This window comes from Cucurbita maxima, unplaced genomic scaffold (assembly GCF_002738345.1).
Source record: "Cucurbita maxima cultivar Rimu unplaced genomic scaffold, Cmax_1.0 Cma_Scf00008, whole genome shotgun sequence".
NCBI classification, from domain to species: Eukaryota; Viridiplantae; Streptophyta; class Magnoliopsida; order Cucurbitales; family Cucurbitaceae; genus Cucurbita; species Cucurbita maxima.
Genome location: NW_019272024.1, coordinates 4241678 through 4258278, shown reverse-complemented (window position 1 = coordinate 4258278; position 16601 = coordinate 4241678). Strand labels below are relative to the sequence as shown.

General features: G+C 36.3%; 2 protein-coding genes across 5 annotated transcripts; one reads left to right on the top strand and one right to left on the bottom strand.

The window, feature by feature from the left end:
• The first annotated feature begins 5376 nt into the window (after positions 1-5376).
• On the top strand, positions 5377-8259 carry LOC111482824. 3 transcript variants are annotated; one of them, XM_023128796.1, is made up of 4 exons: positions 5377-5737; positions 6592-6989; positions 7690-7779; positions 7861-8259. In XM_023128796.1, the coding sequence occupies exons 2-4, from the start codon at positions 6696-6698 to the stop codon at positions 8002-8004; spliced, it is 528 nt and encodes a 175-aa protein (XP_022984564.1). In that variant the 5' UTR covers positions 5377-5737; positions 6592-6695; the 3' UTR covers positions 8005-8259. The 3 variants fall into 3 exon arrangements, with proteins under 3 accessions (XP_022984564.1, XP_022984566.1, XP_022984567.1); XM_023128798.1 differs by lacking the exon at positions 5377-5737 and adding an exon at positions 6158-6442; XM_023128799.1 differs by lacking the exons at positions 5377-5737; positions 7690-7779 and having other exon boundaries at positions 6453-6989.
• A 312-nt stretch (positions 8260-8571) lies between these two features.
• LOC111482823 (MACPF domain-containing protein At4g24290-like) lies at positions 8572-16138 on the bottom strand. Of its 2 annotated transcripts, none has more exons than XM_023128794.1 (7): positions 16018-16138; positions 15274-15575; positions 13891-14129; positions 12992-13193; positions 11694-11880; positions 10759-10925; positions 8572-9720 (listed from the first exon to the last, which is right to left on the bottom strand). In XM_023128794.1, exons 2-7 carry the CDS (start codon positions 15532-15534, stop codon positions 9034-9036), a joined length of 1743 nt encoding a protein of 580 aa, XP_022984562.1. In that variant the 5' UTR covers positions 15535-15575; positions 16018-16138; the 3' UTR covers positions 8572-9033. The 2 variants fall into 2 exon arrangements, with proteins under 2 accessions (XP_022984562.1, XP_022984563.1); XM_023128795.1 differs by having other exon boundaries at positions 15274-15551.
• Between the last annotated feature and the right edge of the window lie 463 nt (positions 16139-16601).

Sequence of the window (16601 nt, the reverse complement as noted above, 5' to 3'; positions counted from 1 at the left end):
TTAACAATTAAGCTAAATTAATAAAAATCTCATAAATTTTTACTTTACCACTAAATTTTTTACACAAAAATCTATAAAAAAAAATTTAAAATTTTTTTACAATATTTTAAAAATACCCTTCAACTTAAAATTTTCATTAATACCTTTAGAACTTAAAAAAAAAATTAAAAATACCCTTATATTATGATTGTTTACAAAAATACTCATGAAAATTTAAATGTATCATTGTGGACACTTTTAACCTTTTTTTTTTAATAAAAGTTCGAGAAATTCTTGCTCTAATCTTACAAAAATAAGTATACAATTTGTGAAGATGGAGATTAAAATAGGAAGCAGGAACAGGATGAAGAAGGTTTTAGTCCCCATCCCTTGTCGTAGTAGTAGTAATAATAATAATAATAATAATAATAATAATAATAATAATAATAATAATAATAATAATAATAATAATAATAATTTAAAAAAAAAAAAAAAAAAAAACAACAATGGAGGCTCAATCATAACCAAGTATTTTTATTAACAAATTATTTCAATTATATCAATCCCCAATTATATATATATATATTCAGGACAAATAATGATTTAATTAACATTTTTCATGGTAAAAGAAAGCATATTTATAATTTGAATTCCCTTTTTAAAAAAATATGAGAAAACAATATTGATGGACTTTTTATGAATTTTTTTTTTTTAAATGCTTCAAAATAATTATAAATAAAAAATGAATTTTTCGTTACACAGACATAATCACATTTTTCTATCACAATTCCAACATAATATATCTTTTAAATTATTGCCCTTTGCTTTATATTAATTTATTTTACCATCCATAAATTTTATGATAGAATTTCATAAATAAATTCCTTTCTTCCCTTAATTACTTTCTTTTTACTTGAATCAAACTATCCTACTGTCGCTGTCATATTAGTTTAAAATATGTTGTTTATGGTTGTATGTCTATTGCATGTCAAAATTATTGTGTTGTATCATTTTATTGCTTTACTTTACCGCTTTTATAATGTATAATTTTCTTATTGTATTTTCTAAGTTTGACGTTTTGGCATAATCATGTGGTAGACCTGAAATGCCTCATAATGTACTGTAGGGGTAATGTTGGTTTTAAGAATGAGTGATTGCCCTTCTCTAACCCTTACTGCCCAACTGGATAGCGGACAACTAATGCGTTCCACTTATTGAACAGGGTTGTATGGTCGGTCCACGACCCCTGGATACCAAAAGCGTCTTTGAGGTGATCTCGTAGTTCCTACGGGTGGAGACAATGGGGTCAGTCCATGAATTTTCCTTCCTTTTACCGAAGGCGTCATGCCTCATAATGTACTATAAGAGGTGCAACTAGTAGTCAATTCTTCCTACCCGTTGTTATATACTATTTAAGTCGTTGCGTTGCCTTTTTGCTTATAGCCTATAACATTGTTTTATAAATTCTTTCTCTACCTTCGTTTTCTATAACATTTTTCTTAAAGTGAAGCTAGAGGCTTGTGTATAAGTCGTCAAGCAAAAGGCGACACAATTTTAAGTTGGATAACTCACTGAGTAGTGAGAGTGAGTACCGCACAATCGTTTACAAACGTCCTGTAGGAACGTGATTGTGACACGTAAAGGAAGGGAGAAAAAGAAATTGAAGCCCAGAACGTGATGAACAGGTGAAGAAATTTCAATTTTTTTTTTTATGTGAATTTTAAACTTCTGTTCATTTTTTTTTTTTTATTACAAATTTTGTTCTTGTTTGATTTGGAATTCGACCATTGATTGTTGGGAAAGGAAAATCAAAGAAAAAGAGGGAAAATATATGCTTCAATGTGTTGAATTATTGTGTTTTCTTTTCATGAGGCCCTTCACTTTTACAAAAAAATATGTCTTATATGGAATTGGGAACTTGGTTTTTTCTCCTTTTTGTGCCCTTTTTGGTTGAAATGAAATGTTTTGGCTGTTTGGTGAGGAGAGCCATTAATGAACCACATCTCAAATTTTTGAAGACCGGGAATATGACCCGACTTTAATAGTGGGGTCATTTACTGAGTGTTGTTTCTTAATCTACTCGAACTGTGTGCTACTTCTATTTCAGGTAAAGATAAGTCATTTCTGTACGGTTTTCTTAAACTATTTGAGGTAAAGATAAGACATCTATGTACGGCTGATGACAGCATTGTAAGTCAAGACCATGACATTTCGATAATAGTATTTTATTTCTTAGACTTTAGATTAGGATAGGGTTGTTTTTACTTTTATTTATTTTATTTAGTATTTTTTTTTATGTTGTTTTAAAGATGTATTCGAACATGTAAGTCCATGACAATGTTTTATGATGAAGTTTTAAATGTTTAATTCTGCATAAGAGTATAGGTTATGATGACGGTAACTGACTTTAAGTTAGTAGCTAAAGTTTGATTGATTGATCGATCGTTCGGTTGACGAAAAGATCTTCGATCAATGCATTTTAGGTAGAAGAACTGCATACGCATTGTAATTATTGCGGGTTTCTTTTCCACAACACCTTGATGGTCTATGGTAAGGAGAGTAGTCTTTGCTTAACAGTTCTATTCCTTTATATCAGGTAAAACTAGTTGTAACCTCAATGGTGCTAGGTAAAAGCTTGAAATGTATAGACATGGGTGGAAAAGATGAAGGAAGGAGGGTAAAATGCCCCCTCTTGAGTCTACCTTCAACTATGCTTTGGTTGGTTGAGATCTTTGGAGATACATTTGAACTCCAAAAATTTAAAATTTATTGTGAAATCCACGTCGATTAGAGAGGAAAATGAAACATTCCTATAAGAGTGTAGAAATATCTCCTAAGCAAACGTGTTTTAGAACTGTGAAGCTGACGGCGAATGATACGTAACGAGCTAAAACGGACAATATCTACTAGCGGAGGGCTTGGACTGTTACAAATGGTATTAGAGTCAAGACACCGGGCAGTGTGCCAGCAAGGACACTGGGCCCCCAACGGAGATGGATTGTAAGATTTCACATCAGTTGGAGAGGAAACGAAGCATTCCTTATAAGGGTGTTGATACCTCTCCCTAGCAAATGCATTTTAAGACCATGGGGCTGATGGCGATAGATAACAGGCCAAAACAAACAATATTTGCTAGTGGTGGGCTTGGTTGTCACAAATGGTATCAGAGCCAGACACCCAACGGTGTGCTAGTGAAAACACTGAGCCCCCAAGAGGGGTGAATTGTAAGATCTCCAAGGGGGTGGATTATGAAATCTTTCCCTAGCAGACGCGTTTTAAAATCGTGAGGCTGACAGCGATATGTAACTAGCTAAAGCGAACAATATCTGCTAATGGTAGGCTTGAGCTATAACAAATAGTATCAGAGTCAGGCACCGGGTTGTGTGCCAATGAAGACGTTGGGCCCGCAAGGGGGTAGATTGTGAGATCCCACATCGGTTGGAGAGAGGAATGAAGCATTCCTTATAAGGATGTGGAAACTTCTCCCTAACCGCATTTTAAAACCTTGAGACTGATATTGATATGTAACGTGTCAAAGTAGACAATATCTGCTAGCAGTAGGCTTGGGTTATCACAAATGGTATCAAAGCCAGACACCGAGCGATGTACCAACAAAGACGCTAGTGGTGGGCTTGGTTGTCACAAATGGTATCAAAGCCAGACACCGAGCTTGTGAGACCTCACATTAGTTGAAGAGAAGAACGAAACATTCCCTATCACAATGTAGAAACCTTTCCCTAGCAGACACATTTTAAAACCGTGAGGCTGACGACGATACAAAACAAGTCAAAACAAACAATACCTACTAGCAGTGGGCATGGACAGTAAACTTAATTCACTTAAAACCGTGGTTGTCTAGTAAGACCAGCTGCTTTAGGATAGACAAAGGCTCTCAAAAGATTAGTGAGAAGTGGGTCATATGCATAATGTGAGTGGAACCCACAAAACCCAGTTGCTAAAACTTAAACTAAAGCTAATTAATCAATAAAATAAAAGGTAATGGTATGGTTGAAGTACAGCAAATGGGTTTAGTGTTTCTGACAAAAGTTATGGGTTCCTGTGAACATGAGAGATCTATGAGGAATAATTGTGGTCTCTTTCTTTCTTCTCTTGAATCATATGGATGAGCTTATTCTCAGTACACCATAGCTGTAAGCGTATTCTCTTTATTATGTCGTTTTATCTTTATGTTCTTTCTCCGGAGGAATCATTTGCTGCCTATTCTTCTTCTTTTTCATACAAAATAGGTACACAAACCAGACATGCCTTCACTTTGGACAACCTTTTGTTTTGCTTACGTTAATATCCATATCGTCACTGTTAATGTATGGATGGTTTCTGAAATGTACCTTTGAGCTGATAGTTTTGTGAGAAAACTCGAGGAACGATTCAACATCGCTATCGGTTTATGACTGTTAGATGAAGAGAAATTATTTCCATGAGTGTGTCCATAATGTGTTCATGAAAACCATGATCCTAGAATGATTTAACTCTGAAAGCCTATAGTTTATCTTTTGTTTGCTCTTCTACTGTGCGAGTAAATATGGATGAACAATCATTACTGAGGTGAGGTAAAAGTAATGATTCTGAGTGGGAGGTTAGAGCATGTAATTATTTGATTCAAATGTTATCTTGGAAATTTAGGAGATGATCTGAGCAAGATGGCTGTAAAACCTCCTCCAACTTTCGGAACGCCTTAACTTAGCTCATCCAGGGTGATTGGGTTTAGTTTGGAATAAAATCTCGTCTTTTTTAAATTACTAAGCCATTCTTATTCTGAGATCCCACGTCGGTTGGGGAGAACGGAACATTTTTTATAAAGGTAGATATCGAGCAGTGTGCCAGCAAGGATACTGAGTCCAAAGAGGGTGGATATCGGGCGGTGTGCCAGCGAGAACGCTGGGCCCTGAAAGGAGGGTGGATTGCGGATCCGACATCAATTGAAGAGAGGAACAAGTATGAGGATGTTGGGCCCTGAAGGAGGATGGATTATGAGATCCCACATCAATTGGAGAGAAAAACGAGTATAAGGACACTGCGCCTCGAAGGTGGGTAGACTGTGAGATTTTATATCGATTGAAGAGAAGAACAAGTGTCAGTGAGGACACTGGGCCCTGAAGGTGGATAGATTGTAAGATCCCACATCGATTAGAGAGAGGAATGAGTGCGAACGAGGATGTTGCGTCTCGAAGGGGGGATAATAAAATCCTACACCGATTGAAGAGAGGAACGAATGCCAGCAAGGACGCTGAGCCTCGAAGATGGGTGGATTGTGGATCTCACATTGGCTGGGGAGGAAAACGAAACATTTTTTATAAGGGTATGGAAACCTCCCCTAGTAGATGCGTTTTATGAACTTTGAGGGAAAGCCTGAAAGAAAAATGTTACACTTGTTATGGGTCCGAGACAAGGAGGGCCATTCGTTTGCTTTCTTTAAGATTGTTGCTTCAGACAAAGTATAGTATTCACTAAGCTACGCATCACAATTAAATGGAAAAAAGTGCAGCAACCAAAAAGTGTGCACTGGGTTGGGCTGTGTTGGCTGCTTTCTATATTAAAAAATGCTTTGAGAAAAATAGATGTCTTGTTTTTTTCATGACAGGTTAGCTATGGAATGGGAAGTAATGGATGCGAACTATCCTTCAAAACTTTAGTAACTCTTAAGAAACTGATTTAGTTTATAGCAGATGATATCAGAATATAACTAACTGGCATCACAGTGGATCTTGGGCATCTTCTTCCTCTTCCCTTGGCTTCAGTAAGTGCTTGCTTTTTGTTTATTATTCTCTTCTCATTCTTATTTTAACACTTGCACAAACACCCCCTACCCCCCAAACGTGGGGAGGGCTCGATATCTTAATCACTGAAGCATGTAATGTAACGGTCCAAGCTCACCGCTAGTAGATATTGTCTTTTTTGGGCTTTTCCTTATGAGCTTCCCCTCAAGGTTTTTAAAACGCGTCAGCTAAAAAAAGGTTTTTATACCCTTATAAAGGGTGTTTTATTCTCTTCCCCAACCGATGTGGGATCTCTTCCCCAATTGATGTGGGATTTCTTCCCCAACTGGGGCCCAGCATCCTTGCTGGCACACCGCCTTGTGTACACCTCCCTTCGGGGCTCAGCCTTTTCACTGGCACATCTCCCGGTGTCTGGCTCTATACCATTGTAACAACCCAAGCCCACCGCTAGCATATATTTGGAGCTATTTTACAAATAAGCTCTCATGGATTTATTGGCGCTGCTATCCTCTCTGGGCTTTCCCTTTTAGGTTTCCCCTCCGTTTGTTCGGGAGAGGTTTCCACACCCCTATAAAGAATGTTACGTTCTACTCCCCCAACCGACGTGGAATCTTACCTCTAAGAATATGAAAAACAAAATATATCGGAAGTTTTCTTTTCTGCAGTTAGCTGAAGATCTAGAAAAGATAAGACAAAGACCCCCTTCCCCCACTTGACTCTATATGGTGTGTGTTGTGATTGGGGGAGAGTGGGTGGTGTTGTTCCTTGTAGAATTTCCTTTATAAGATGTTTGCCTCTCTTGTATCAAAATTCGTGGCTCTGCCATGGGGATGGGATTCAAATAAGAATACTGAGAAAATCTGTTTCTTTTCAGAGCTAAGGGTCATCAGCAGCAATACATTCTTATGTGGAAGCCATTTTCAGCAGAATCACTTTTTCTCCAAGCATTCAGTTGAAGAAGATTGAAACCACAGAGGTATGAGTGAGGTTGGGTCTGAAAGATCAAAGTCATGGAACATATACACAACTTCAGAGCAGAGCCCATCATCATCTCAAACAGGCATTGGTCAAGAAGCTCCATGGAAGAGCTTCGGATCATCCATGAATGCCATTTCCTTTGGCTTTGTTGCCACTGCAATCTTGATATCAATGTTCCTTATCATGGCAATCTTTGAGCATCTGTTTAGACCAACATCTCCTTTCTCCTCATCTGAAGTGACCAACAACTCCGCAGAATCAGGTCCTGCCGAGAAATTCGTAAGTCCTAATACGGTACGTCTCGACATGGGTTGTTTTGTTTATCTTTACGTTTTAAGTTTCTTGGCTTGTGGGATTTAGATTCTTGTAACTCTTCAGTGCTTTCCCCTTCACTTGAAATAAGTGTTTCAGTTGTTGAGACTTTAAACTACTTCATATCATTATAGAATAAGCCTTCTTCCCCCTGAACAGATTTGCTTAGAAGAAACAGTTTAAGACAACTTAAAGCCAACTCTTCTTATCTAGAATAACTATAAGTATGCTTGTCTGAACCACTCTTTTACTTCATCAAACAGGACTATAGAAGCTAAACTTCTTTAGGAAATCAAGATTTTGTTAGTGTTTCAAGTCTAGAATAATTATAAATACGTTTATCTTTCATATCTCGGTACTTTCTAGAATATGCGGAGATATCTATAACAGTTCATACATTTTTTTCACCCTTCATATTTTCTTCTTAGTGCCAAAACGCTGGTAGAAAATGATACCTCGAGACTTGAAAGTAGATATCTTTTTCTCCAGTACAAACCGGTATTGAAGTTGATTTGTATGCATCTTGATCGATCACATGACGTAGAATCGTACCAGACTCGTTTCACGAGCAGCTTCATAAGCTTCATCTCTTGACAAAACCTACACAGAAAACAACTGTTATTTGAACTAGTATTGTTTCTACCAAATTTAAAAAATAACTGTTCTCTTTGTCTTCTTCAAGAGCATCATCTTTTATCATAACAGTGACAAGACACAGAACATCGACACAAACCAGTACCCACCATTACAGAATACATGCTTTTCTTTTAAGGTCAAGTCAAGTCAAGTCATTGCACTGAACATCGGAAATGATATGGTTTTTTTTGTTGAGCTTGTGGTTTTTCTATGGCAGGTGCCAACATCATATGCGTCTGATTTCTCAGTGTTGATGCCAGGGCAGCACATCCCCACCTTCATTGCGCAACCAGCTCCTCTGCCATGCCAAAGAGAGAGGATTTATTGGCCATCTCATGACCATAATTTTTTAGGTCCTTGAGGCAAACTTTCAGCTTTGCCACCATAGAAAGCAGTTACTGTATTTAGGAAAACTATCAGCTTTGCTTCTTCTCAGAATAATACTACTTTGTGCTTCTTCACCCACAGGGAGATTTGCCAAATGCTGATACTTTTCTGTTCCCAGTTTCTCATCTGTAAATTGATTATCAAAGAAGTCAGCAGTATTTACACGATTCTACTTGTTTGATAAAGATTTGAGATATAAGTAGAAATCACCTCACTTTTATGCTCATCATTTTAGGCTGATGGTGAATCTCCGCTTCTTGTCTATTGCCAAGTTTGAGAAGGGGTAATGTAAAACCTTACTAAATCAAGTACATAAAGATTAATGACGAGAATTAAATTATGTATTCAAGAACTAAAAATAAAACCCAACAAAATTGAAACTTATATTGTATGGCACTCATTTTTCTTATGGATACAAGCTTACAGATAACCTTCTTGAGAGGAAGAAAAGGCACTCGGGGAAATAATGTTGACCCTGTAATATAATATCATCTTCCTCACTCGGGGCTCAAAAGTTTCTCAGTGAGGAACAGCTTCAAGATTCAAGAATTTAACGAGTGTTTGTTTGAAAGCTTTCATTCACAAACATGGCTAACAAGCACAAGAAACATTTGAAATCTCTACTTATCCACAAGACCTGAAAATGTTATGTACAAATATTACGTGAAAAGGTGCAAGAACCTTCAATGTGTTGAATTCCTACTACCTACACAAAAAGTAAATTACATCACCGACATAGATGAATCCTCGTTTGAATTGTAATCGAATACACAGCAGAGTCATCCAACGTTGTCTCACTCCTTGAATTATTTCACTCGGGCTTAATTGGATTGTCCTAAAAGAGGATCTAACTCCTCTCTTAACACTTCTCCTTTTCAGAGCAGTTGAGACCCATCAGCCTGGTTAGAAGATCTGCTGTTGATTCTTGATAATCTCCAGTCTTCAACCCGCTTGCTTTACAACTTCCATTCATACTTGACACCGATCAAACAAACACAACGAGCTAATTATCATTGATTTCTTCTTCATCCGGTAATATTACAGTTAGTAATGAAAACTTAACCCGGAGGGAGATCCTCCCCTTCTCTACCATGAGCCTTGCCCCAGAAACAACCCAATACCCAGGAGTATCTTGGGGTCCTCTTTTCATTTCAGTGGTATCTACAAATTTTAGAAGCTTAGGGGCCTGTACAGGCACTGGTGGACCACCAGGATACACAGCAGAGTTTATAATCACATCAGCTGGTTTTGGAGGTGGTTTCTGAACTGTCGAGAAATGATGACTGATTAGTGTTGATATAAGTCCAGACTTGGCGGCCAGTCCAGGTGAACCTTCCCACTCAGGCTGCCTTACAACCGTTGCTCCCAAAACTGAAGAGAAGCGGAGTCGCAGAAACAAAACATTTTTCATTCCATGATTTACAACCTGCAACTGTGCCCCAGTTACAATTGAGAGATCCTCATCGGCCTCAATAGGAGCAGTGCACACATGAGAAAAGTACTTGGACTGAACTTTTTCAAGATATCTGCGATCGTATGACTCCTGACAGAAGTTTCCATTTGGATCCTCCGTGAGTTGAAAAATTTTGGGTAAAGAGGAGAGGTGTTGCAAGTGTATGGATAAACAGTTGCTTCTTTTACCTTCCAAATAAAGCCGGAGACCCGTAACTGGCCTCCTGCCCACATCAACCTGTGATGAAAGACACAAGTGAATCAAAGGGCTTCAATTGTATTTTCTAAAGCTAGAAAGTCACTGAATTCTGGAACTAGTGATTTTGTTCCATTATTATTATTAACCCTGGAATGAGATAATAATTTGGGTCAAGTAGATTGGTTCTTTTTGTTAACGTTAGGTTTTCAAAGATTCTGCAAGACTGTATTCTGAAGTCCAAAGAACCAGCATAACGATACACCTTTTAGAGGCCACCGGCATCAAAGTAGGAGTCTTGTACCACATCATTGTCAGAATTTCCTACTAATTTCTTGATTCACAAGGCTTGTTGCCAGACTAAGCATAGTTCAATTAGCATAAAGGGTGCCACTTCGACTAAGAAATCAAAAGTTCGAATCTCTCATCCCACATATGGTTGAACTCAAGGACAACAGTAAAGCATGTTTGGATGCTAGTCCGACAAAGATAAATTAAAGAATGAAAAAAAAAAAGATTAATGACTTCATCCCTTTTCTTATCATATATCCTATTTTCTGCCTTTGTAAGGATCCAACCATCAACTACATAATTTTGGATGTAGCCAGAGGAAAAGTTTTTCTGAAATGCTTCCAGTAAAGAAATATCTGGCCTAGACTAACTTTCGCATAAATGATGGTAACTATGTAGAAAATAAAAATATATGCATTAGATAGCAACAATTAATCGTGCATACTTTTTGCATGTTTTAGAGCCAAAACTTTCTGCATGCAAGTGCGGTTTCTAAAACTAGATGTCATGTTTTCTTCTTTCGAATGTGACCTTGTACTTCTGCTCCTACTGACATAGTTGAGAATTACCAAGATCTCATGGGGTGGATACATACAAGGTTTTAGATCTAACAATTAGGCTAATTTCATTAAGCCCATAATGGTGTCCAAACCCTTGGGTCGACTATTTGAATATTTCAAGATCCAACTCCCCAAGTTACGAATGATAAAAAGAAGATTCCAGAATGCAGATTATTCATAATTTTATGCAGTACGCAGAAAACAAAAACTTCAAGAAAAGAAACCATACTGGAGTAGTATTCACATAAAGCTTTGATCCCATAAGGCTAAACTGTAGAGATGCCAAGTTGTGTTGTTTGCGCTGTGGACCAAGTGGAAGCTCACTGAATATTGGCGCCCATTGCCTTGGGAGCTGAAACTCCAAAAATTGATGAAGCTCTTCAATTGGTGGTTTGTCTGCAATAACAAAAAGGAAGTATTAAAAAATGCAACTGAAAACCTTGAGATCCACAGCTAATAACAACAGTAGGTAAATGCACGTAATGCAATGATCAGGGAGAGCCACAATAACCAAAATTTATTTGTACTGAAGGAAAATTATAGTATCGGTTTCCCAATTAAAACAGCATGTTATCACTTCCCTTTTCTTGGAAACTATTCTGAAACAAGACACGTCTCTTTCTTGATGTAGTGGGAAGGTGTCATCAAAGGTTCAAACTCCCAATAGAAGTTCAAAAAAAAACCACCCAAGTTGAGTATTACAAAGGGAATTAAAGAGTGAATAACCCATAAAGGACGCTTTTCTAGATTAAGTATTTCTTATGAAGTATTATCATTAATTCCTAATAACCCATGGGCCACAACAAATTTCCTCCATATGAATTTAGAAAACCTATCTCCAGTTGGTAGAGATTGCTTCAAACTGGATTAGACAGTCTATAGTCATGTTTCTCGTCTGTTTAGGGTCCATTTTTATAATTATTGGTTGTCTTTAATTCTCAACCACGGATCCCCTTCCTTTTCATAATTCCTTTATACAGGCTCCTTTTGTATTGGATTTTTCATTTTTACTTTCTTTTTTATTGCCTTTGTGCATTATTTCATTTGTCTTGATAAAAGCGATACATGTATATATTTATATAGATAGATATAGATATAAATAAGGCACATTGATGAGCCAGTGCTATCAATTTGGACTTTGCAAGCAGGATGTACTTTACTCACATCGCAGATAAAGATTTATTGCATGGCTCAAGAACCCACTTCCTGGAACTCCATTCAATAAAGAAGTAATTGGGATAAACGACATTGAGATCACGTCTGGCTCCAACTGAACTGTCTGCAACCACTCATGATGAGGGTAGTTAATCCTGTCACTTCCGCCTCTTCTCTTGTAAATGGCTAGAATATCCTGGCAAGCAAATTAATTTACTAGAAAATATGTCAAAATAATCCAAAGCATCTCATCATTGTGACAATATAATGATTAATATAAGAGCAAAAGAGATATCCAACAACCCTCTCAACAAAATACAATTAGATTTAGATGAAAACTTTCAACAAATGCCACGCATTTTCAACAAGCTCATAGATCATTTTGTACAAAAGTTAGGGATTATCAGCTTGAGGCCCTGAAGCAACGAAAAATACGCATGTCAAACAACAATTAAATTATTAACAATCATATAAACTGAATTGATACTTTCTTGGATGGGAAGTCTGTTACTTTTAAATCAAAATTTAATGACAGAAGAAAATCACCATTCAATCAGTTCACTGGATGGATATAAGTAAATCTTTTACTTCAACAAGTGGAACACGGCAACAAACCAGTTAATCCAGGAGTCAATAAAATATATAAAGAATGTTATTGTTGAGTTAATTAGCAAACAAACACAGTTGTCATTCTCTCTCTTTTTTTCTTTTTTTTTTTCTTTTTTAATGAGTATGATTTGTTAATATATAAAGTAATCTAGTCTGGAATGTAATAAAATCACGTCTACCAATCCTTCTAGGGGATGTTAGTATTAGGCTTAGAAGTGAATACAAGAAATAGGAAGAACGATTAAAATATAATCAGGCATCACTTTCTAAAGGAACTAAGGTAATAAGCACAGTGAAGATAAGTATGTCAGACTGTAACAACTTTGTAACTAAATGTCAGTAATATGTTTAACAACTTTGTGGCATCTTTCACATAATCAATCATAAGTGTTTCATTTCCCATGGACTTGCTTTCTAAGGCACGTGTTGGATCATGTAGTAAGCTTTGAAATAAATGGGTAAAGATTTCTATTTAATGCAATACGTGAACAACAGGTACAAAAAATGAGATTTTACTTGAATTAAAGTACCAAAATAAAATATTTGAAAGTATAAAGTCCAAAATGGAATAATTATGCTTCAAGAACTAGAATAGAATCTAAACCCATTTCAGTTTTCAAATATTTAGCAATCATCAATAACTAAAATAATCTTTGCTGGAGAAACAAATTATGTAAATATGCTCAAATATAAGAAACCTTGTCATTGTTGTAAATCTGTTCAGAGCCCATTCCATATTGCCCAATGGTCTCTGAAAACCTTTTATCTGCCATCTCCTTCAATCTTTTCTGCACTTCAGTAGGTTGAAGAGTAGAAGAATGCTGCTGCTTCATATATATCACATCCTTTCCTCCCATCTTTAAGCCAACAATAATGTGGGTGCCGAAGGTTTCAATAAACCTAAGACAATAAAGTAGGCAACATGATTAATTTAACTTCCCAAACTCAAAAATGGTGAAAAACACAATTTAACTTCTTAAACATCAGTATTTATAGCAAAAGTTGACGATAACATTTACTACGGCTAAAATATAAGTAAATAATAATGTATTCATAATATGACTAAAAAAGAAGCTAAATATTTAAGGACGAAACAGAAAAGAAAGGATAAATTAATCATTCACTGGCAGCACATTGTTGGAAACTGTCAATAGCACGTCATAAGACTTGCCCAAAATTAATTATGGAGACAAATTAGCAGGACAGTCATAAGGGTTAACTACTAAAACAAGAGAAGAGATCATAAAATGCAAGATCTCCTTATTAATGTACCACATCAACTTGACATAGAAAATTAGTTATCATTGTTCTTTTTCTTTTTTCTCAGCATGTTGAGTTTTAAGCCTACTTCCAAAATCCCCATACCATTAAGAACTCTATTGTTCCTCTCAAATCAAATAGTCAAATTAATTATATAGGGACCACTAAACTCAAGGACATGTTGCTAGTTCTCAGCTGATCTTTTGTTCTCTGCTAATCAGGTAGAACTAAAACAAACTATCGGAGTGTGAACTAGAAGGAATATAACACAATTTTACTTAGCAGCGAGGTAATAAAGAGAAAAAAATAGTTCTGTATCTTGTAAGAAGGAATGCACCTTGCAAGTGCAGCAGGGTCCCAAGTTGAAGGCACTTCTTTCCTTACGTGATCACAGAGTACCATCTGTGATTTTTCCAAAGCAACCGTGTACAGGGTAATAAAGACCCCATCAAAAGCTAGGTTCTTCGTATTGGCTGCATCTTTCTGCCAACATCCTGAAAACTCAAACATGGTGTTTAAGTGACCTGAAGGAATTTTACCAGTCAAAGTCATCTCCTGATTAAAGTGCTCGGACATCTGCATTTTAAATTTTTAATGCTACACGATTAGTAGACATTGGAGAACACACAAGAACAGAAAAGTATGGTTTTGCATAATTGCACTATATTTGACAATCTTATATCATGGAGAAACAGGATTGTACGAATATATATATTTTTTTTAAAATCTATGGAAAGTTATTTTAACTTCTGAAATACAGGATTTGATGCTGGATTGCTCCAAGAAAAATCAAGTAAAATGAATAAAATGCTTAAGTAAAATGGAAATGAAATATTATGCTTTTCTTCCAATACTATTGATTAAAAACCTAGAAGCAAAACAACAAGGAACTCAATACAAAAATCTAAGATTAATTAGAGCAACCTATAAACCAAGATGCATAAAACAAAGACATTTCATCAGTTTAGATGCTCTTGAATACTCTAACTGTAATTGCCTCATACTTGAAATTTTTTATACAGAATAGTTTAGTCCTTTCATCTTTGTTTCCCTTGGGGGTTAGAAGCTAAACAAGAATGTAAATACATGCATCTTTAAACCGCTTGTCAAAATTTTAAAGGCTACTAATACCAAGATTTCCTTCAATTCTATACGACTAACATCACATATGCAGGCCTCCACATGAATTTATTCCTCCTGGAGACCTCGCAGGACCAAAATCTTGGAGAAGCTGACGTGAAAATTTGGGGGTTTTTTTTTTTTTGAAATTCCCCCTCACAAACAGATAAGGGAGGTGTTTCTTACAGCCCCTAAAGAAGAAATATAACAGCCGGGAATGGTTGGTACTTGCACAGGAGAATTCTAGTTGTTCTAGTCAACTGTGTCGCTGTGCTTGAATCTAAGCATGTGCTTTCTAACATTATGCAAGCTTTCAAGTTATGTCCAGATAACGACACTGGTTTCTCAGTGGATGTGATTTTGAGGGTATAAAGAACTAGACAAAGTTCACCGTGGAGGCAAGTAAAAACTGTCCTTTCATTCCTCCTCTAACCCAACAATCTATTTACATTTCAACAAAGTCAAAGACCAAACTAATATTACCAACAATAAGTTATCATGCAGAATCAAACTGCTACAGCATAATCGTACCAAAGCTTTTCAGAAGAAAAACATAGTATCAGATCCATAACTATCCAAGCATTAAAATTATGAGTAATACCTGTTGGAAAGAGAGAACATCAGACCTGAACCTCGTTCGCTCCCCTTTGTCACACTTAATTGATTTGGGTACATTTGAGATTAAAATCCCACCAGGAAGAACAATCTCATGACCCACACCTTCATCAATTTCTATCAGCCGAGAACCATGAAAATTCCCTTTACAGTACTTGAGTCTTAGATCAATCGTTATGTCATATCCACGACCAATAGATCCAATGGCTATCTCCGCTGCCTTGGAAGGATGAACTTTAAGCGCCATAACTCAAGCACACATCACTATAGACCACGACCAGATGAACACTACACATTAGCAGCAAATACCAACGAGATAAATACTAAGCTGAAACAAGAAGGAACTTTAAAAAATTAAGACCCGACATACGAGACAGAGGACATATCCAGCTCAAACAAATAAGCTAGATCCAAATCTCCATAAACACTACAGAAAATCAAATCCCAAGTAAAAAATTGACCGAAACAGAATCTAAACAGTTCAGACTATCATGACCGAATCCAAAACTCCAGTGGGGTAACAGCAATTATACTTCAGTTAACGTTGTGATAAAGCTGGTTGACGATCCCAAAAAATACAAAAGCCAATAAGAGCTAAAATTCACAAATAAAGAAAAATAAAATATAACGACAAGTCGAGACCAGATTCAAATTCAGCAGAAATGTAGAAAGAACAAAGTTCCACAAACAGAAATCTCCAAAAACAACAATCAATTTCGCAGTGCCTTACATTAATAGACCTCGAATTGGAGAGGAAATTGAGAGGAGGAAGAGAGCGCGAAGTGAAGAGAAGTAGATTGTGAGCCCTAGAAGATGGAGTTCTTTTTTCTTTCTTTCAGAAGGAAAAAAGAAAATGTAAAATAAATAAATTCTTCTTTGGAGGGTTTGACCAAAGAGTTTTCATAGACACGTGAGGTAGAAGCCGGCAATCCGTCGAACTTTCCGGTTTTTTATTTATTTTTTTATTTTTTTAATTTCGTAGTGCTAACATCACTGTCCTGTGATGAATCAAGCTCACCCACACGTTTTTCTTTTCATTTTAGTTTAAATATTATTTTAATTCTCATACTTTCAATATTTATTCACGTGCTTCCTCATGATTGAATTCCGGGAAAAGCCCCAATGAATAAATAGTGAGAATCGTTATTCCTAAGACAGACATGCCCTCGACTTAGTATTCCTAGTAGAATTTGTAGGTGTAAAACAAAAGATGCCAGCAGCTCGTTATTGAACTTTGTCGAACCAATGATATGCGTCATCGAAGAGAAGTGAGCCGAGATAAGAGTTAGATGAATCAATGACTATTTGAAGGTA